The 23148-nt window shown below is 37.1% G+C and overlaps 1 protein-coding gene across 6 annotated transcripts in view; it reads left to right on the forward strand.

The window, feature by feature from the left end:
* The window catches only part of LOC110840051 (paired box protein shaven), a 555926-nt gene that overhangs the window by 282457 nt on the left and 250321 nt on the right, over positions 1-23148 (forward strand). For 5 of the 6 annotated variants that reach the window (XM_087343729.1, XM_087343728.1, XM_087343730.1 and 2 more), the window contains 2 exons: positions 8076-8288; positions 18719-18748. In XM_087343729.1, the coding sequence (XP_087199855.1) occupies positions 8102-8288; positions 18719-18748 (217 nt within the window). In that variant the 5' untranslated portion in view covers positions 8076-8101. The remainder of the gene's footprint in view (positions 1-8075; positions 8289-18718; positions 18749-23148) is intronic. The other variant, XM_087343733.1, reaches the window with a different exon arrangement.

The raw sequence follows: 23148 nt of genomic DNA on the forward strand, positions 1-23148 counted from the left end.
TTAAATTATTTTTTTACAAATATGCTAATATATTTAGTTGCAATTTTCTTGTGTATTAACGTCCTCCGTATTAGTGTATTTTATATTCTGTATTTTTCCCCCACAGTCTTATTGTGAGTATCAATTCGCCATTTCTCTTGAGATGATTCATCGTCAGTCACGTGTTATGGCTGCGTCATGAACTCTGCGCAGGGTCAGATTAGTGACGTGGCTGCCGCCGTCTTCGAGTCTTAACATTGCTTCTGTGAGTTTCAATTCAACATAGACGAACACCACTTCGACTTACATTTCCATTATAATTAATAAAATTATCTCTTGTTGTCTCGGTGACAGCTGATGCCTTCCCTTCTCAAGGGATCTCGAGATGCCCGTACATTTGGTCGTCGGTAGAACTCGGTCACCAAAACAAAGTGGTCACTCCTGCGAGTACTAGGACTCGCCTCCTGCTGCCTCAGTATCTGGCCTGTTTAATGTATACGGAGATAGTAATCTTATATGGGTACAAAGCTGTTAAATAATTAAACAATAGAATGGAATCGCACTTCTAATCATGCCACAAGCGTAGTAATTTTTTTTTATTATTTAGTGTTCTGTCTGACGACAGGTCCATATGAACAGGATCCTTCCATCCTTTTCTCGGACTGGGACCTGTTCATATACGTTCTTGGCAGATGATCCAGAAGTGGTTTGCCATTGCCTTCTTCTGTGTGTGAATGGAGTAATTGTTGGGATGCCACGGAGGAAAACTCCGTGTTGCCTAGACCACGGCCTTGCCCAACACAAGTTATAAATTCGGGCACCGCCGGGAATCGAACCCGAGACCCCAGGATTACAAGGCCAGCGTTCTAACCGGCAGACCACCGTGGCGGTTAAGCGTAGTAATATAATAATTAAACTATTTCTAAAAAGCTTCGTTGAAAAAAAAATAGCAATGATTGTTAAAATATTTTTTCGATAAAAATTATCATTTAGGCCACTTTCGCATCAAAGGACTGCCACTTTCAAAGGTCGAAGTACCTTCATCCATGTAGTTAAACCAAAAAATATTTTAAGTATTTCATACACCATCTGGCACGCAGAAAATTGCTCAGGTAGTTGATTCTGCACCTCCAGAAGCTCAGAGTAAATCTTTTTCTCCTTTTCTACTTTACTTTAAAAGGCGACATAATAGCTCATCGCCATGGCAACACCAAAAAGGATAATTACAACAAAGAAGGTTTTTCTCATGTATACATTTCAAATAATGTAAACGAGATTCGGTTTATTTTGGTGTTGAACGTAAGTAGTAGGTTGTTACTGAAGAAATAATGGACTCTGTGACTAATTTATGTAAGTGACTCGCCAAGTTACGTAAAGCATTTGAGACACAATTATGCAGCTGTGAGATTCGAGGTTCTCAGGGCGGTGAAGATTCTGATGTTGGTTGGTCTTCTGGGTTGTTGCTCCGTGTGGACTTATAGGTAGATATTAAAGTCCCCTCCCCCCCCCAAAAAAAAAGAACACACTGTCGTCATCTTCAGCCTCGATCATCGATTATTATGTATCTGGTCGAATGACTATAAGTCTGTTACTGATAGACTATGTAACTCACTAACTCACTAACCAACTTACTTACTGTGTAATAAACTGGGTAACTTATTATTTAGCTGACTATAGTCGGTTATGTAATAGACTTGTTCACTTTGTACCTGACTAACTTACTATGGAGTTGACTGTGTGAATTTCTGATTGACAGAAAACAGATTTAATTATTATATAAATAATTGATTAATGATTTAATATTTTTGAAAGCTGATAGTCATAAGTTTTTGATCTCGAAGCTTCGTTACCGAATTCACTAAATCCCACAGTGTGGTCCTATGTGAAGCCAGCTGAATCCAGTCCAGATAACGATATTATGTGGTTTTTCTCCAAGATTCATTTTAGTATTATTCTCCCATCTACACCCACTTTCTCCGACAGCAATTCTGGATTTGCTCTTAATCTCCCTTATGCATGCCACATCACCTATTCAACCTATCTATCTTTATTTAAGTAACTTGATAATATTAGAGTAAAAATTACGAAGTTTCTCATAATTCTAACTGCGTTTTCCAAGTCTCCTTTTATATCGTTCACTTGGTCCAGATATTGTCAGCATTTGCCTAAATTACGTTTTTCCTTAAAAACACTTACAAACCTATTTAAACATTAGACAGCATTATGGATTTGTTTGTGTTAAATTTGTATATTATTTGCCTGAAGTTAAAATGAACGCATAATGCGGTTGCCACTTGCCTTTCTACCTGTCCGTGGACACATTTAATAATTGGGTCTACTAAGCAATTCTCGATCAAACTCGCCTTTTGGAGTTCAAATTAAAAAGTTGTGGATGGAATTTAGAATAATTTTTGTTCGTATTTGTCAGATAGAAACCAAAATCCTGCTACAGTCTGCACGAATCTGAAATGGAACTTAAATGATTTCTGAGAAACGCCTAATGTTTAAATGTATGAAATATATTTCTCATTACGTTTTTCTTAAATACTTTTTTATGGTGGATGAGGAATCGTAACAAATGACTACGGGTAATGTGTGTAGTTTTAAGACGCATCTGAATCTGCAGGGTAAACGGGTGTTACATATGTAGACTTATCTTAAAATGCAGTTGATATTGATTGTTTAATTGTTACATTTCTAAAAAAAGAACTAATGTGTTAATGTGGTTGATTACTTATTCAACAGTCAGAATTTTAAAATTACTATGTCAAATCCTTCGGAAACCTAAGTTGTCCGACGTCAGTAGTGTACATCTGTGTTATCTCTGAGTCAGAAGCACGAGCAGACATCATCAAGTCTTATCTTGGAAGGTAAAATGCGAGAGAATAACTGACGTCTGAATCTGTTACCGTTTTCCTTGGATGTTTTAATCTTTTGGAGCTGTTTGGGATTCTGACTGGCGGACCAATTAACAGTCCTTCACGTGTTTCTCCCACCCCTCCCACAGCTCCCTGGCCACGGTTGGACATGCACGTATTTCGTATTACAGCTTACACACAATTCCAAACACCTCGCTTCCTTTTTTACACTTCTCTTTCCATTTTATTTATTCCCAATGTTCTTTCTTTCTTTCTTTCTTTCTTTGTTTTTTCTGTGAGTCCTACAGTGGTGATCTTTTTACGTAAAAATCCTCTACACTCACGGAACTTAATATTCTGTTTACTGAGCCTCAATGCCGTGCACTAGGTCTAATATCAACCTATTCGGGAGGTCACGTGATTAAACTCTGGCGTGGAGATCAGTTACACGGACTGAAGATTTTCGTGGCAACCCCCAGTTCCTCTAGGCTCTTGCTAATGTAGCAAATCAAATCATGCCATGGCCACAACGTTTACAATTCATTATTTAACAGTCAATATAATATTGGATGATCTGTAATTTTAAGACATTGTCAACGACGTTAAACAGGTTACTTATTATCAAGTCAAACGTCGTGACTATCAGACATTAGGCGTTAAATGCGTCGAGGTTGGCCATCTTAAGAGTCGTATCTGTAAGTTTCATTTGGTATCGCAGAATTATTGGTGAACAGTGATTTTACAATTAAGTGTTCCTGGGAGTTATCTGCAAGGCTGGTGGAAACAAAGTTGTATGGCGCTGTGTCGGAATCGACTAAAATGCTTTACGATACTTTTGTATCACCACGGAAACTGGCGGATGACGGCTAACGTGGATGACATGTTTTCGAAGGTTTCTCTTAGAAGTTACGTAGGTAATTTCTGTTTCGGGGCTTTCTTGGGCGCTGTTGATGGAAGACAGGGGCGCTGTGTCGAGGTTTGGATTTGCTAAATTCCCAGCATGTTCACTGGATGTACTATTTGTGTCAATAACTCTTTGATATTCGTTACACGAATGAAAACCAGAATAAATAAGTGTGGAAATTACGGGAAACCCCCCCCCCCCCCCCGAAGAAGGGCGCCCCACACAAATACGTGCCCCGTGAATAACATGTTATATATAGAATTGTTAAAATGAGTGGTCATTGGTCATACCCGTAACAGACTGATGGTTTACTACTCTAGTGTCTACAGAAATACAATGCTCCATCTACAGGTATCGTTTATAAATGCGAAGGTGCTTTGGTGGTGTTGTAAAAACAAATTCTGAATTAGCAATTGCAGCCATCTTCAAGCACTAACTGGTCTTGTGACATTATTATTTTGATATTCCCAATTAAGATTTATTTAATTTATAGATTTTCAGAGCTCGCGTTTGCTAACAGAGTGTGACCTTTGAAACAACTGGGCAGGAAGTGCGTAATTTATGAGTGGGTTACCGACCCATCTCATAACCTAAAACCTAGAAGACGGGCCTTTTTCGTTTTCGGGGTCACGTTTAAAGCTGGAAAAGAAAATTATTGACGTGGAATTCAGAAGAAAAACTAATTTATTTCCGTCTTTAAGCAAGTTATTAATTATATTATCGCAAATTTGTGTCATCAGAGGTTCAGTTTGATATTTTACGCAATTATGATCTGATATTAAATTGTTTTAACGTTAAAACACTATATTCAAGGCGACGACATACTGTTTATTCTTTTATTAAATGCTAAATAAATTGCCTTTCCACCGTGGACACTAAGTATTCACGTGCCTACAAGGCAAATAAGAGCGTTATCTACTTCCAGCTTGAAGCGTCAGTGCTGCTAATTACACTTGCAGATATTTGGTTTTATTTAGCAAAAACATTGTCTTATTTGAGGATACTTTCTCTGTGCGAGAAAGGGTCTTGATTTATTATTTATTTTGTTTATATTTTAGCGTATTTTAGTAGTTTTTATGGTTCTATCAGTTTTTGCCTGTTATAGGCTGTTTTATGCTAGCAAACAGTGTAATAATAGACTAAAATGAATTGGATAAAATTATTGTTGTTTTAATCGTTATAACTGCTGCCATTTCCATAAACACTGTGATTAAAATAAATTGGAAGTGAGAATAACTATTTAAACCACAGTTATAAAAATGCGTTTTGAATAGGATATAAGACGTAATATGTTGTAAAACAAAGAGAAACTACCGCTATCACGTTTCTTCTTAATTTTTCTCAAAATAGCTCCGGCATACAAAGAAATTCTCAGTTATAATTATATTCCTATATTTCTTTTTCCTGAGATATTTCATGTAGCCGAAAAAGTGTCAACCTACCACTTCCGTGTAACGGTAACTTGTATTTGAAAGTGTCGGGTTCAAATCTCGGTCATTTACTGTGCATTCTGGCTGGTTTTATTCAGTCTCTTTAGATGACTACTGGCATAGAATTTTTAAATACAACCTTACAATTGCCTCCTAATCTTTCCTACTTGATATTCACCTCCAGTAGAACAATCTTCATTAAATAGTAAGTGATAAAAATATTAAAATCAAGGTCATAGTATAACATCGTTTCACATTCGTATTTTGAAGGTCACGGGTTCAAATCTGGGCCCGAAGTTCGGCTTTCTTAATCGCGTTTTTAATTTTTACCACAGTCATTCGATAAAAAAAATTTGGGACAGTGTTTCATAAATTTGGACGCTGTTAGAAGAGACCATCGTTAAGTAATCATCGTTTGTTGTCTTTCCATCTTATTTGACGTTGTCTGTTAAATTCTGAAGTGAAAATAATCATTAAATAAATGAGAAATTTATGTTCGCGAACCACAGTTTTGAAAACTTTGTACTAGTTGAGATCATCAAACGGGGATATGAGACCTTGATGCCCCTATGAAATTTGGTACTGTGCTCACCAAACCTACCCCTTGGGCGGCAGAAACTGGAGCGCCAAGAAGCCAGCGTGGGTGGTTCTCTATTCAGGAAGTTCGTGCTCTGATCAGGCATGATCACATACATCACATACGCTGAGGGCTGAGCGTGAGGAACAAATCCCCGAAACTCGAGAGAGGATACGTCATTTCCATATAAGACAAACGCAGCCAACAGCATTGTTCATGATACAGTAGGACAAATAGCCTTTTAACCAACCAGATTTCAATTCTGTTGATCCAACTGTTATAGATTTAACCAAAACTAGCCCGCGCCAATAGATTCCCAGTACGATGACTACAAAGTAAAATAATATCAGCATACTTACCTTTCTACTTCAAATTTCATGAATCCAAGAATTATTCTTATATCGTACGTCATTGTGGAGTAATTAACAGTCTGAGGTCATTTGTGGTTGATCTCAGTTCCTACATGACCGCTTCATTCCGCGTACCTTCTAATTTATTTTTCACTAATCACCATATAAGCCACCACAGTGGTCTAGCGGTTAGAACGCTGGCCTTGTAATCCTGGGGTCTCGGGTTCGATTCCCGGCGGTGCCCGAATTTATAACTTGTGTTGGGCAAGGCCGTGGTCTAGGCAACACGGAGTTTTCCTCCGTGGCATCCCAACAATTACTCCATTCACACACAGAAGAAGGCAATGGCAAACCACTTCTGGATCATCTGCCAAGAACGTATATGAACAGGTCCCAGTCCGAGAAAAGGATGGAAGGATCTTGTTCATATGGACCTGTCGTCAGACAGAACACTAAATAAATAATAAGATGAGGTGGTCTAGCGGTTAGAACGCTGGCCTTGTAATCCTGGGGTCTCGGGTTCGATTCCCGGCGGTGCCCGAATTTATAACTTGTGTTGGGCAAGGCCGTGGTCTAGGCAAAACGGAGTTTTCCTCTGTGGCATCCCAACAATTACTCCATTCACACACAGAAGAAGGCAATGGCAAACCACTTCTGGATCATCTGCCAAGAACGTATATGAACAGGTCCCAGTCCGAGAAAAGGATGGAAGGATCTTGTTCATATGGACCTGTCGTCAGACAGAACACTAATAATAATATAAAATATAATAAATCACCATATAATTCGACGCCGTGAAGTCTGATCTAAAGACATCTTCGTTCAATAAACTATGATAAAAATTCTCACAAATATACTGACACCGAGATTCAGGTCAATGACTGTCTAGTTTCGAGCTTAGCTGTAATGTATTTTACTGTCTTCAGAGAGATAGACGAATCTGGCTGCCAGAAAAAAGAAATTATGCTCAGCAAGGGGTCTTTTTGTGTGTATGAACTGGCGATTTTTGAGATTTACGACTTTTGAAAGTTGTTTCCGACTTATATGAAGCTTTCTTTTTTTTCGAATTATGTTATTTCAATACGAAAATAACGTTTATCCGTTCACATGACACACAATAAGAGCGTGTTTGAAAATAGTTTGCAGAAAATACTAGCAGAAACAAACAAACAAACAAACGAACAAAAAACAGGTAACTTGTAATTAGATTCTTGTCCGGCAGACACCATACTTAAACAAATAGTGATATTTCAGGTTCTCAGAGCGACGAATATGTAGGCGACTGTCTTGATGGTTTTTTGCGTTTAGTAGTCTGGTAGAAACTTTCTGTCGTTTCAAAGGTACTCTGTGCCTCCATTATCAGGACGATGAGCCCTTACTACACGGTGCAACAATGCAGAAGACAACTGTATTCAGCAAGCAGGGTTTTTCAATTAGTATTCACTACATTGAAAGAGATGTCTGTACACTATCGATAGACCAGATTGGTACAAGGCGTTCCGTTTTGAAGTGTCATTAAATTTTAAGCAACTTCAAGATATTACGGATTAAAATTATATTCTGACGGAAACTTGTAATCTTAATGTGGGCATAACTTACCCAATCGAGCCCTGACGAATAAATTGTAATCTTAAGTAATTTTATACGGTTTCTGTAAATAGTGAATAATATTTTTTTTTTTTTTACTGATGAGGTTAAACTTTCGTCTTTGAAGTATAGCTCATTTTTTGGGAGGGGATGAATTAATTGAAAAGTTTACGGTTTTGGGGTTTGTACAATAAAATTTAATTTAATGAAATGTAACAAACTGCAAAGACGTTTCCGGTACCCAGAAGAAATATCTGACGCGAAATTGTCTTTAATTATATTATACTTCGAGGTGTCGGTAAGTATAACCTTCTCCTAAATGTAAAATCAGTATTTTCTTCGAGAGCTGAGCATTTCAGTAAAAAAGACACTCCGAACTGTGTGTTGCAGGCTGTGGCACGCGAGTGCTAAGGGCTATGATTAGTATGGAGCTGCCATCTGTCCACCAGCAGCACATCCATACGACAGTGTCCATGGGGCACCATGTCGACCCTCTGCACCAGCAGCAACAGCAGCAGCAACAACAACAACAACAGCAACAACAACAACAGAACAACGCCATGATGCACCACGCCATGGCGGGGGAGGAACCCAAGAAGAAACGTAAGTATATTTCGAAGTACTCTCTTTGTTTACTGGGCGCCGACTTCGGGGCGAAAATTATAGGTGACACGTGTTCTGAGTGTTGGAGCTGATCGCCGAATTACTTAACGACAATATTTTGGCTTCTTACGGCAGGTTTATGTAACGTGGTCTTCGATGTGATCGTCGTTATGAATCATTATTATGTAAGATGAGAAAGGAGAAAATGGTGACGTTAAAAGTTAATAAGAATTTGCCAAAAATTAGTGATGAAAAACCGCGTGAGTTACTGCAGATCTACGCCAGATGTTTGTGGATGAACAAAAATTTTTTGGGGGGGGATAGCTAAATTCGCAGTAAGATAATCGATAGTATCGACTGTCGTCACAGAGACGCCAGATGTGTTGCACGTTTTTGAGGAAAGCGAATTCGAGACCCAAACATTTCTGCAAAAATACAGTCACTGAGACGCGTATAGAATTTTAATATAAATATAATTCTTAATATTTTGTTATTATAACTTAAAAGCTAGTAAGATATTGTAGGTGCGTCATATTGTGATTTTATTTAAAAATAGTATTAAAATATATTAAAATTGTCCGTCAATCACAATAAAGTAATATAAGATAATTAAATGGTTAAAATATTATCCTTTGTTCCGTAATTGTTTGTTAGTAATTGAATTAAGAGTTTATAACATACACCTGATGACGGCTCTATGAAAGCCGAAACATGTCGAGAATGTTCCATATGTAAATCGAGTACTCGATACGGAACAAAGGATAATATTTTAACCATTTAATTATCTTATATTACTTTATTGTGATTGACGGACAATTTTAATATATTTTAATACTATTTTTAAAAGTTACTGTTATTTAAATTAGTCTATAAACTCAGTTGCTTCGTGAGGACATACAAGAACCCCTTAATGATTACTAATGTGCCCCGAGACGTGTTGGGCATAACACAGGAAGATACAATGAATGTATGTTGTATCTAATGGTTTAATGTAAAATTCCTAACCCTGAATTTTATAAAGCTTGAGAACAGGCACATGAGGAAAGGGTTCGGACCAAAGAAACAAGAAATAACATTGCGTAATAGAAGCTTTGATGTTTGTTCTCGTCACAGATTGCTGCTATGTTGATCAGGTCAGGATATGAAGTGAGAATGAGTTATATACTCGGAGAAAACCATGTCTCGCCCGCAGTTTGTTCCACCACTAATCCCACGTTGATTGCCTTAGGCGAGAACCTGTGACCCTACGCTGAGAAAACCCGACCAGATGGAAATTAAGTTCTTGAGACAACTTTGAGTGCATCTTTGTTTCATAAAATATTACCGGAATTGAAATGTTCCGATGGCCAAAGTAACTAAAATCTTTCATTAATTATTCGGTTTTTGTCCGTCTAATCACAATTCATATTTAAAATTTACAATTAAGATAATTATCTTAATTGTAAATTAATTAATTAAATTTCACAATATGACGCAACTATATCATCTTATAAAATCTTTCACACTATCCGTTATGTATGCACGCTTTGTCTAAAGAACGAGAGAAGATAAATTCTGCTCTCCAGACGGGTGGTATATCATGTTTACATAAAGCCTGATAGTAATGGTTTCATTGCCTTTGAGAAATCACGAATGAGCCATTGAGAAACAGAAATTTAGAAAGGTTCTATTCTTGACAATTCCTGGTTGGATTTGCAATAACTGATATTAGCCATAGTTCAACGCTTGGCTTGGAGCCACAGTCAGGCTATTTGGCGATCGCATGATAGTTGAGAGACCACAAAACCCTTCCATTCTCAACTGCGATCTTCAACTTACCAAGTACCCTGCAGCACGATACAATTCTTCTTCATACGTTTTAAGGAACTGAGACAATTTGCTCCGGTTTCGTGTGTCTCTGAATTTCTTGTTGTCGAACTAAGAATGAGATCTATCCAGAGCGTTTTTCTGACTTCGAGATTTGCTCGGTTGTGGGAATCAGTTCTAGGATCTTACATCAAGATTACCGTGCTTGAAATCTTCCCTGTTACAGAACTAGTAATGAAGCAAATTGTGGGGATCTGAAGGATGTTTGGGTACTGTGAAGAAATCACATGGATGCACTGAGCACTCAGTAGCTAGATGTTGAAACCCCCCTTTGGACTGTCCACTGTCAAATCAGCCCTGTTCACTTTCTCAGTCTTCTTAAACTGGACCTGTTAACAGCGGAAAATGATGACCAACCCTTCTGTCTTCAACATAAAATTTGAAATCAGAATGTTACGTAAGTTTTCAGTTTCAGAATTCGTGTCAATTATTCTTCCCATCTGAAACGTCTTTTCTTAACCCAACCTTAGCAACGATGAAATATGTATCACCGATCCTTCAACAACACTTTATCGCTATATCACTTATTTATATGTAACATAAAACGGAATTAGCAGGTCAGTGACCTTGTGGGGGTGATTTTGCGTATTTTCGTACCGTGTGGATATAACCAAGAGTCACAAATTTCAGCAACTCGCTTTTATCACGCTTTGACAAGACATTAAGCACCTGTGAAATTGAAAGGCACGTTTCGATCTTTAACAGGTCTTCATCGCTACCCCATGCTAATTTTCAAATCTGTCACACAACAGTTTGGTTTAATCAGTCTGTTTGTTAATCCGTTTGTCACAAATACAACTCCTACAATTTTGAATTAATAAAATATTTTTGTGGTTTCAAGACCTGTGTATCTTAATTATACAAACTTTTGCACTGTATTAATACTGAATATAGCGCCATGTCACATTTAACAATTTTCATCTATAAGTAATGTTCTATTTCGTCTTGTCATGTCACGTGGAACGGTTATTTCGAAATATGGGATGACTCCGCATTCAGAGTTGAAAATGCAAGGAGCATGAAAAGTTAAAAACTGGTCTGATGTCCAATTATGCAGATTATTATCCAGCAATCTGATGAAATATAAATTTTAATAAGCGGAACAGTGGGAATGTAAATGGGTTACGGACAGACATGAATGAACATTAATTAGCCTGGGGCACTGAAGATGATCTACTCAGATCGAAACGTTTCCGTGTCTCAGGTACATGCGACAAGTTGTGTAATGTCCTATCAAAGTGTAACGAGCACTTGTTTAGTAAACACGTAAGTCTTGTGTGACGTGAATTTTAAAGATCCTGATATGGAGAAACCTATAAAATTCTCAGTCAGAATAGCCGTGTCCTGTGTGAGGCCTAACAAGGGTCAGGACCTCTAGACCAGCCTAATTTCTTTAACAGTGCCTGTGGGCGAAGGATAATATTTCTAAAACGTGTGTGGTATATTTAGCATTCCTATCTAATTCTAAATATGGTACTGAATCTAATGCCACTCTTGCTCTCCGCTCCAACGTCACTTCCAAGACATCCAAACAGCGGGCCCGCATTCCTCTTCTGCATTCCGCAGGTACACATGTCCCTAGTCTCTTCTGGTTGTTACCGCAATTTTGCATTATTTTCCTCAGTCTTTCTGTAATTACTCCCGTCACATCTGAATGTTTATGGTGCCTGTTCCGGCCTATATATTTGAAAGTAATAAATAAATGTTGTAGATATTTTCCGTCGTTCGAATGAAATGTTTATCATTAAATGATTGCATTAATAAAATAAAATAAAATAAAATAATTTTGTTTCCTAAATTTAGAACACTTTGAAGAGAATTCCAATTTCATATTTGTTAAACGTTTTGCGCTCCTAATTATAATTCGTATTCCAATAATTAAAAATATATGTTTCATTTCTAACAAAACTAACTGAATATTTTATAAATTTAGTAAACTTCTATAACTTTTCTTTTACAGTTTTGTAATTTATATCAGGTAGACTTAAATAACATGATTTCAACATATAACAACATTTTCACTGGTAGCTTGTAGTAAAGTGTCTTACCCAACACAACTGAACGTGTACAACTGCGAAGCGCGGACATTTCTTCCTGAAATTTTTGGATAAAAATTACAACTTTATATTCGGGCCGGTAGGCCGTAAATTCGATGCTTTCCTGACGCATTAATCTGTTACCCGCCCATAGATTCACAATCACACGGTTCTCATATCCATTCTTGAGTAACGCGAAGTATTTTGATAGGAGAGAGCATAAATATCTGGTAGAATTTCAACTTTCAAATGCATTTTGTAGACCTGTTTTCTTATAAAAGCTTTGCAACACACGGTATATGTACAGTTTTGCCAGTTTAAAGAGCGATATTGTAACACTACAAACAGCATGACTCAGACAGGAATTATAAGTAAGCTCTCTTCGTCTTATAAATTTTTGCTGGAAGAAAAAATAAATGTTGGAAAGTTTTCGTAATTCATATTTTATGTCATGTCTCTCACCCGCCAACCTCGTTTCTACCGTAATAAGTTAGATCCGTACTCGGTTTCTTGGATAAAATTGCAACTTGCCGACTTCCAAAATTTATTTCTGTTATAAAACTACGTGATGTGTTGACCTTGGTACTTTTTTTCTTTTAAGAAATTCCAAGCCATTGACACAGCTTCTCTTTCCACAAGAAGAAGATCTACATTTATTTAATTTGTAGAAATGCAACTGACTTAGTTTTAGTCTGTAAATCATAATAAGAGGCAGAGTTCTTCGCTCTATTCGAAATTCATAAATCAATTCCGTTGCCAGTTACGATGAGTGTTTAGAATCCCACTAAAAGCACCCGGTTTGTGTTCTTGAGGGGTCCTTACGACTTCACGTTTAATACCATCACCAGAACGTTCATACTGTTAACAAGCGGTCCCTTCTTAGTGGCATCCTAATAAAACTTCTTATGCATTTGTTCTTTCTCTTATGTGTACGATCTTCCCGAATTTTGCATTCAATCGTCTTGACAATATCAACTAACGAGTACAAGTTTTAAGTTCTTCATTTTGAACTATTTTGACCAGTTTTCGAAATTAATTTATAAATCTGACATGAAATGCATAAAATATTTTGCTGGTAAATCACGTGTGGTGGGAGAGACGTCGTAGATGGGCAGGTTATTCAGCGAAAGTTTGTAAATTGCAGCTTGGAATTGGATGAGATGATAAGTATGGGAGAAATCGATCGTGGCCAACTTAAATTATTGTCCCTGACAGCGATATAGGATTACATAGCGCACACATGTTAATTCACGTCATATATGGGAATGTAAAAGAGAGAGAGATTGTGGTGAATGTTTTAGTATTTGAAAGTAGCAGGGACTAACTTTTACTGTCGCTGTAAATGGTTTCCGTATATAGAGTAATATTTAATAACTTTCGCCTAATTCTTGTACCAACTTTACGTAGCTATGTGCTGTAACTTGAGTTCCAGTTTATTGTAGACAAAAATGACGACATGTAAGGAAGGATAAGGTATGCAGCATCTCATTCTCACTTTCCTGTCTTCTTTTACGTCGGTATTCACTTTCCATTTAAGATTCCATGCGTACATAAGCAACGTTTTTGCACTGTGTCATATCAGAAACTTTGTATTAATTTGGTACTTAGAATTCAGAGTTAAAAATCGAGAACCTATGATAATATAAGGACGTAAATATGTCTTGATATTTTTTTTAATAATATCCATCAAATTCTGCGCAGAATTGCAGATGCTTCAAACAACAGACGTGATACAACACTACAAGAGCGATTGAAAATAACATTTTAGAAGACCAAAAACTGATAAAATGAAGGTTATTAGATGAAGGCTTATGAGATTATTGGAAAATTTATCTTGGGTTTTTGAAGCTGAGATGCATACAAATTTTTGGTTTGGAAACTTGGGGAAAAGAGACCACTCGGGAAACCTAGGCATAGGTGATATAAGAATATCGCGTTCTGAAGAAGGACTCTGCTCTGTGGAAACAGTTATTTGGTACCTGTAGCAGAAAAGTAGGTGATAGTGCATTTATTTGTGTTTGCGCAGAATATTTTCCTGAAGAAACAAAATATACCGATGGTCCTCGCAGTTTATATATATATATGCACACATGTTTCTGGATTGATGACTTAATGCGGGCCGCATTTATCTATTTGACCGGTTGACGTTGGATTCAACTTGTTTGCTCTAAGACTTAATATTTCATAAGGCTTCTGTCGATGGGCACACGTGTTTTGTTCTTAATAGTGGTTTGAGGCGGGATTCTGGGTAATATATCAAACAGTGCTCTGCTACGTTAGGGATCCTTTGCTCCTTAATACAGAGAAAAGCCGCACTTCTTCGACGTGGAAGACTACTTAAGTATCTTATTTTGAGAGACAGGAAGAGATAATGTATTGTTCGCTGTGACGGATATCCCTAAGAATATTATTTGCGATGTTCATAATATTTGTTTTAAAAATTTATATCCTTCTTTCTTCATGATTTATGATTTACAGCATCCGAGTATCTTACATCATTTTCTGAGATTAACAAACACAGCAGTTGAAATAAAATGAAACGAATTGTCAATAGTAAAACAATTATTGTGTCCCTGGCCGAGCCCGACGTTTCGGCAGGGGATGTCAGCGACTGCCTCAAATATTTGTTCCGAAACACTGTAGGAGAAGGGGTCGTTTATGATAAGCGTGCAAACGTCGGACGATAATTTTAAAATGTATTTTAGTGGAATATTATGGTGTGAATATTGTGCCTTTATCGTTATTAAGTTTAATAACAACCCCGTCGTATGTGCAACGTCGTCACAAATTTAATATTAGGTTCTTGTACACACGATCACACAAATATTTATAGTGGGGGGGGGAGGAGGGTAGTGGGTAATATTTGCAGAAAACGTTTTAATCTAATTATAAAATTGTCTCTTCCTTTCGATCCGGAAACACAAAAAGTGTAATTGAAGCAGTAAAATGAAGAACAAGAGAGCCAAGACAGAGTATTCACAGAAAAAAAAAATAGTTTTAATTCAGTTCACCTCTCAGTGCTCAGAAATACCCTCAGATCATATAAAATTCGATAAGCATCGATCAGTATATTTAGCTCCCATCCATAATGAACCTTCGGTGCCCATAAATGATGATGAATTATTGACTAACTGAGCGACTATCTCAGGTACGTAGCTCAGATTCGCATGATAATTTAAATACACGGCTTATTGTATTTTTCACTCTTTCCCTGCACATAAACCATTTCTTCATTCAGCAAGGTGGATGTAACTAAGTGTGTAGCTAATGTAAGACTCCGTTATTCACTTTTCTTCTGGAAATAAATCGGCCGGAACGTGAAGCAGGCTGCTCACTTCCTCGTATGCCGACTTTATAAACACATGGAATTTGACTAGATCCGTTCTTTATTTCACCGTGGGCTGGTGCTTAAGGAGAGGCTAAGTTCTGTTCTCCGTTCCTAATGTAAATGGTAACGGTGTGTGAGTAGTTGAGTGTACTCCGTGCCAATCAGGTCCCGACCCGTACAGACGCTGTGAGTAATGCGCAGTGTGAGTGCGCAGCGTGCTATAAGACGTTATGTCTGAGTGACTTAAAGCACATCGTCCTGTTGACACTAATTCGTTGAAAAGAAAGGCCGATTTTGGTCGGTGTTGCAAGAGCTATATCGCAGAGATAAATTCACCAATACGAGCCGAGTTTTTTAAATATCTAATATAAGTTAAGTGTACTCAATTCGTGATAGATCAGAAGGTATTAACCCCATGGGATTTTTGCCGGACCTGAAGAAAAGGAAACATACTAACGCGGTAAACAACACTCATTTTCCAGATGTGTTCTTCGCTGTTGTTCATATTTCATTTGACTTGTTATTAATTCATTTGTTTATTGCAGGAAGACACATCGTTTCGAAGCGAATATAGTCAATATGATATTGTACAGGTAGATAAAAAAGTCACGCAACCCATTTCTGACATGTTCTGCCTGTCAAAAGTGCATTGAAGTCAGATAACAAAAGAAAAACAATGTTGTGTAAAGTGTTGGTAATGACGGTAGCAGATGAAAGTTTGAGGAATATCGTTCAAGTTTTCGTCACTTAACACCGAAATTCTAGTGGAAGGATTTCTGTCCTTCAAGCTTCCTGCGTCACAGGAGCGGTTCACCAGAAAAGATATTGTCGATTTATTCGGTACAGGAGAATCGGGAAACGTATTTGAAACTCATTTAGTAAGTAAGAATGCCAATTACACTGACAATGAACACTCGTTACATTTGTGAAAAAGACATCCTTGTTGTTTCGACTGTTAAAAGACAACAGACGGACTTGTCCGAGCAGGTTACAACATGACGTGACTGGAGTGGGGTTCTTGTATAGTCACAGTGGTATTGTGTATTTATTAGTCAAATCGAACTGTGTTGAATTGCAACCATAAATAAATATTTTAATTTTGGTTGCGTGACTTTTCAATCACTGTGTTTGTAAATAAATAATTTTTGTTTTTGTTACATATATGACAAGCCTTAAACGTTTTAGTCAGGCTAAAAGTTGTGGATTTTAATAGTTTATGGACCCACATTTTGCCAAGCTTAACTTTATTTTATTAATTGTACATGAAACATTTGATAGCGTTTTATTAATCTGTAACAAGTTAATTTTTTTTACTAAGTGTTTCCATTGAATTTAATGTATTATTTGTAGCTCTGTTAGTTTGTTCACAATATTGTTTTTAGAAGTATAGAAATTGTTCTGATGTAGCCCAGAATCTGGGATGGATTCTGTGGCATATATTCTGACTGATCTGATCTGTTCATTCATTATCTCTCTCCATACGCAGATAAATATGTTATTTCAAGTAATAAAACTGCCTTAAATTATGATTCATTACAATTACTAGTTATTAGTATTATCAATATGTAATTAGTGTTATCCTTATAATTGTGGTTGAAGAGAAAATCACTCATAATGGGAGAAATGAAAACATAAAAATTCTCTCATAAAGTTATTAATGGCGAGTGCTAGAATTCAAAACCTGAAAATTATTTTTCTCGAGAAACCTTTAATTATAGAATAACTTGAAACCAGATGTTTGCTCCACTATGATAGTTTATACACTCATCGTTAATAATATGTTTATATTAAATTATAATAACGGAATAAATTGTTAATAGTTAATAGGTTAGTCAGCTATAAATATAATTTTAACGAAATATTCTTCTTATATAAGTAATCTCCTACTGACTGTGGCCTAAATTTATATTGTATTTCAAATAAAGTATTTATACATAATGGATCACATATGGAATGCCCCAAAATACACAAAACCAAAATTTGAAAAAAAAATTATAATTACGTGATATAATAATATATTTTTTAAACGTCTCGCAGTCTATTATGGATTTAACTCAATCCATTCTAACACATTCTTACAATCACTTAAAAATTGACGACAGTAAGAGATCGAAAACTTTGTTGACTTATTTGGTACAGTAGCCTAAGGAAATTATAACGGGTTGCCTGTTTGTTTAATGTGAGTTTGTTCGAAAATAATCTTCAGTAATGAACACACACTGCATTGTCGGAAATGACTTGATGGTTGTTATGCAAACAGTTGGCTAAAGAACAAGGAAGACGGGGAAACTGGTCGCAGGAGTCCAGTGCTGCCAGTAATTACAGAAAAAATTGAAATTCCCTGCCACACTAACAAAACATTTATCTCCTAGGGTTGAGTGACTTTTGGGGCAGTAAGTATAGAGAAATTTTCTGTAAATAATTACTCGTATATCTAAACTTGTTACAATGCAGATAAACTTGTTATGCTGGTTCCATAACAGAAAGGATTTGTGAGGTGAATAACTGATATTTATGCTATGATCGTTTAAAAAAATACTAGTTAATTAGCTGGCTGGTTTATTCAGTCAGGTGCGTAGAAAACACATTAAGTTAATTTTTCATTAAACAAAATACCTAGTTCAGGTTTCTTTTTTTATCACCTGGTAGTCTCTTAGTGTGTACTAACTTTTCGGAAAAACATTCTTCAGGACGGAAAATGGAATCGTTAGTTTTCTCCGAAACGTACGTAACCGTTTACAAAGCCTTGTTCGCTGTAAAACCCTCGAACCCCGTATAACTTATCAGATACCCAGTTATCTACAGCCAGCCAGCTAAACTACTTATCTAGTTTGTGGGTCGCTAACAAGACAGGTGTCTAATTAGGTCTTAAATTTTGTTAGTTTGTTAATCGAGGTGAGCCGTCAGTCTTGTTAGTGTCTTTGTCATTAAGAATGTGCGACGTCTTTTAATTAAAGCAAGTAAAATAATAGAAAGTGATTACGTAAATTTTGAAACGAGCAAAGCGAAATGCAGCTTATGGCCAGTAACTTTTCCATTATGTGTGGTTTTCATGTGATTTCTCACGCTATAGTTAGTACACTTACTGTACATAGATTGCACCGCTTTCGAATGCTGTGCACACGAAAATACTTTGAATTGCGTTTGCTGCATGAAGGAGATTTTTCTCTATCAGTCTTTTGTTTCTCTTCCTTTTGTAGAGGAAGGCGGGCACGGGATCAACCAGGAGGGTGAGTTCACAAATGCACTATTTTCAGAATGTTTTAATTTTGGTTGTTGGTAGTAGTTTGTGGTTATAACTCACTAATATGAACCATATTTTAGATTAGAGAGTATTTTAACATTATAATAGTTTTTTTGTATTGTTCTCTGGTACTAAAGGTCATGGTAGTGAAATACGTCATTTAAATGCATGTAAATTAAAATTTGTTTCTTTATTTTCTCTAATACTTTATTTGTATTCAGTTAAGTGGTATTTTCTTATGTTCAGATGGTGTCCGATTTGTCTCTTTAAACCTCTCAGCAACAACAAGCTTTATGAAGCAGTTTATTATTATTCCATCTATTCACCATTTTACAGTGTATTTACTTCTATGTACCCGAGACAAACCTTGCCCCTAAGGTACGTAGTGCAGCAGCTATTTCCGAAATACATTTTGTTTGTAATACATGTTACATGTATTATATAGTTTTAGTGTTAGAGATGACTATTTTACGACGTCATTCGAATGATGTATGAAGATCCTAAAATGACAGTTTTATGCATTTCCCTGATGTTGGCCAAATATTATTTACAAATATGGTATAAACTTTTTAACGTTTTGTGTATGTCGGAATTTTGCCGATTTTAGACAAGAAGAATACGTTTTTGTCCAACGTTCGTGGAATTTGGTGTTCAAATTCGAACGTTAAAAGGGCACATACCGTGTTATCTTAGGTAGGACAAAATTGAATAAACTGAAAACCAAATCAGACACACTGCCAGGAAAACGAGCATGCCGGTATTTGGTGTAAGATGATGAATCCAAAGTACATTTACTGAGTTATCTTTTGTTATCAGAATTCTTAGGACGACCCCACTCTGAATTACGATTTTGCAATAACCTACGTCCTATTATATAATTGAGTCTGAGAAGGGAAAATAGAAATAGGATTGCTGAAACGAACCTATTGTATTCCTGTTTCGCGTTCGGGAGATCCGAGGTTCAAATCTCGGCTTGAAGACCTGCTGTAATGGTTTAGAGTTGTCAATATTTTCCTCACTACTTCTAGGTAAATTTCGGTATACTACCTACAATTTGGCTATGAATGCTTCTTGTGAAGATGTTTTCACGCTTTGCGTATGCCATTTTATAAAGTCAAATGGAACTGTTTGTAGCGTCTCTTGTACGTAACTCTGTTTCCAGTCTGCGGTGAACCACGTAGGCTCCATTTATAATGTAATGTGCGTATAAAAACCATAATCCGATTTACCACGTGATTTCCAGGAACGCGTTTTGCTGTTAACGTAGACGGGATTTCCATGAAATCGGTTGTGCCGTTAACGTGGAAAGGGTTTGTATTATTATCTTATTAACATCACTATCAAGTTCTTGCGATGATTAACGTATTTTTCAGCATGTTTCCGTACGATTTCTTGTGCACCGGAGAAATATAATGTGGTTGAAAAATCGTCCTGTAACGATTTGCAAACACGACAATAAAATATTTTGTGCATAATAAGAGGAGATTATTCTTTGTCTCCTGATGTAACTTACTAATGCATTATGGGATCAAGGACGATGATAAAATAGTTCTTTAATCTGCTTCAAAGCCTGGAAGTCCATTCAGCAACTCATCAGAATCGTTTCCTCGAATTTCCGCTTCCAAGAAGCCTGTCGGATTAGAGTAAATCGATGTTCAGGTTTAAGTATTTATGCCTTGTTCTCCTTATGGTCACAAGATCCTTACGCATCAAGTCATGTAATTGCATTACATTCCAAGCATTGCCTGTGAATTTCATATTTTCCACCCCCATACCCCGGCACCGTGCTGGCGATCGGTACTTGCCCTTAATTCGTGGATGTCTGCAGACTTGTACTGACCAACTCACGCGATGTTCCGGGGGCCACAAACCAACCCAGGAATTAACTAATTCAACTAAATACGACCTCCACCTGAGCTGACGTAAAGTAACCCAACCGAACGTTCCTCGAACTTCAGATCTTAAAATGACAAACATTCCAATACGTATATTTTAAATGTTTGTAAAATCTCACGATTCCGAATTTTAAAAAAGATCATAGAAATTTCAAAATCCGAAAGTTAAAAAAAATTCGTAAATACCGTACATTAATTTCCGAGATTCAACATTTCTGATACTTTATGCAAAGAACGTGTAGCAGCGGTGAGAATATTTACAGTAAGATTTGCGATAATAATAAGAATAAGAAGGAAAATGACCTCTGGGCCCATTGTTTGAAACGCGATAGACAAACAGACAGACAGACACCAACTTCAGGTTTTCATTCGCTTACGCTAGACCTTAAAGAACATAAAACAATAAGATTGGTGATTATGATGATGATGATTGTAATTACAGCCATAACATTAAAGTAACAAGGAATGTAATACTGTAGCTAATCAGCATATATTAGAGCTGTGTGGTCATGAAATTCCATTTATCCCAGAACTCGGTTGATTATGGTAAGGAGTTTCACTCTCCGTCCGCCTTTATCTCACGGAAGAAGTTGAGAGGCTTCTGAGTAGGAGGTTGCGTGGACCAGGGGCTGGAGGATAAAAATCTGTCTCTCCTCCGTTGTGTTTCAGTACGTACTCAACCCAAAATTGTAAGAGTAATAAAGAATCGATCAGAGCAATTTCTGATAAGCTAACAGTCGCTCAGCTAATTATGCAGTCCTTCATCTTGTATGGGAACAGAAAATTAATTACCTATTTCAGAAGATTTCGCCGTTCTATCCTGTCTCGAACTTGCTTAGTCCATTCCAAACCTCCAAACTTTTCTTTGAAGATCCGTCTTAATATCATTATATAATTTATGTTAATGTCTCTCAAGTTTTCTTCAGGTCTTCGTACTAAAAATCTTGTACATAATTCTCATCATAATACGTGTCCCACCCACCCACGTATTTCTTAATCTGATGACCCTAATAATACTTGGTTAAGAGTACAAATTATGAACTTCCTCATTATGCAATTTTCTCCATCCTCCCCCTCTCTATATCTTCTTTAGGTCCATATTTCTCCTCAGTTCATTGTTTGTAATGCCTTTACTCTGTGTTCGTTCTGAGAATAATAATGACGGAGATAATGAATACGAGGCGCGTCCTCAAAGTAAGTTTCCCTGGGGCCGTTTACAGAAACAAAACACAATTTCATGGAAATATTTATTGCAACAGATACAGCAAGTGTCCAGCTATTTTTCAACATATTCGCCACCGGAATTGAGACATTGGTCATACCGTGTGACCAACTTTTGAATACCTGTGTCGTAGAAGTCTGCCGCCTGGGATTGGAACCACTGTGTGACAACCATCTCCGCCTCTCTGTCATTCTCAAAACGCTGACGCTGACCGGACAGGAATTTCTTGAGGTGTAGGAAAAGATGGAAATCACTGGGAGCGAGGTCCGGGCTGTAGGGTGAATGATTAAACACCTCCCAGCTGAACTCCTGCAGGAGACTTGCTGTCCGTCGAGCCGTGTGCGGCCTAGCGTTATCACTGACCGCACTTCACAGTCGGCGGGAGCTGGAATAAGAACCTCCATCTTCAACAGCTGCAACGATGCTACTGTGAGAACGCGGGAGGTGCCGTTAGTGCATGCGCCATGCTACGTCATTGCTCTATCACGTACGCACAGTCGCTTCGCGCAATATAAGGTTTGCTAGCTGTGGGACGAGTGGGAAACTTACTTTGAGAACGCGCCTCGTATTTCTTATAGTGTTAGCCGGGCTAACACGGTTAACACGAATACTTCGCAGTGATAGTAATACACTCAAAATGAATTCCAATGTAATTTTTACAGAGCGTCACTTTTCACACTGGTAAACTGTGGTTGTGAGCTGGTTGCTTAGCGATCCAAACACACTGAATCAGTTCAATGCTACCTGGAACTGAGGGATAAGACATGATAACTGTGGGCGTTATGGCTAGTAATTACACTGAGATTAACCGTGGAATGCAACTGAAAGAGAAAATTACTATAACAAGAGAAAATTTAACCTGACTCTCCCAACATCAGAACATTAAGTCAAAGGCGTGTAGTCAAGTGTACTTAGAAAAAGGACTTAAATATGGTTAAGTTAAGAAGGACCCACGGCTCAACTTTAGCACTGTGCTTCGTCATAAACTAGCATGCTGTGTCATGACGTAAAGAAATAAGTTAAAAAACGGACTTGAGAGGTATTTGTAAGCAAAGTTCTGGGCATAGTGTGTGCACCTAGCAGAAAGTACTTAAGGAAGAATCATATTTTTGTACGCTTAACATTATACTGTTAGGAATTTTAAATCAGTGACTTTGAAAATGGCATGACGTTTGACACTCACAGGGAAAATTTTATTAAAAATTCTAGATATAACATAAAATAAAGGAAACTTGTGAAATAATTTATTATTTAATTAATTTGTGGTTT

The sequence above is a fragment of the Zootermopsis nevadensis genome, unplaced genomic scaffold (genome assembly GCF_977971745.1).
Source record: "Zootermopsis nevadensis isolate Lab colony 2312 unplaced genomic scaffold, Znev_1.0 Znev_ptg000006l, whole genome shotgun sequence".
Taxonomy (NCBI): domain Eukaryota; kingdom Metazoa; phylum Arthropoda; class Insecta; order Blattodea; family Termopsidae; genus Zootermopsis; species Zootermopsis nevadensis.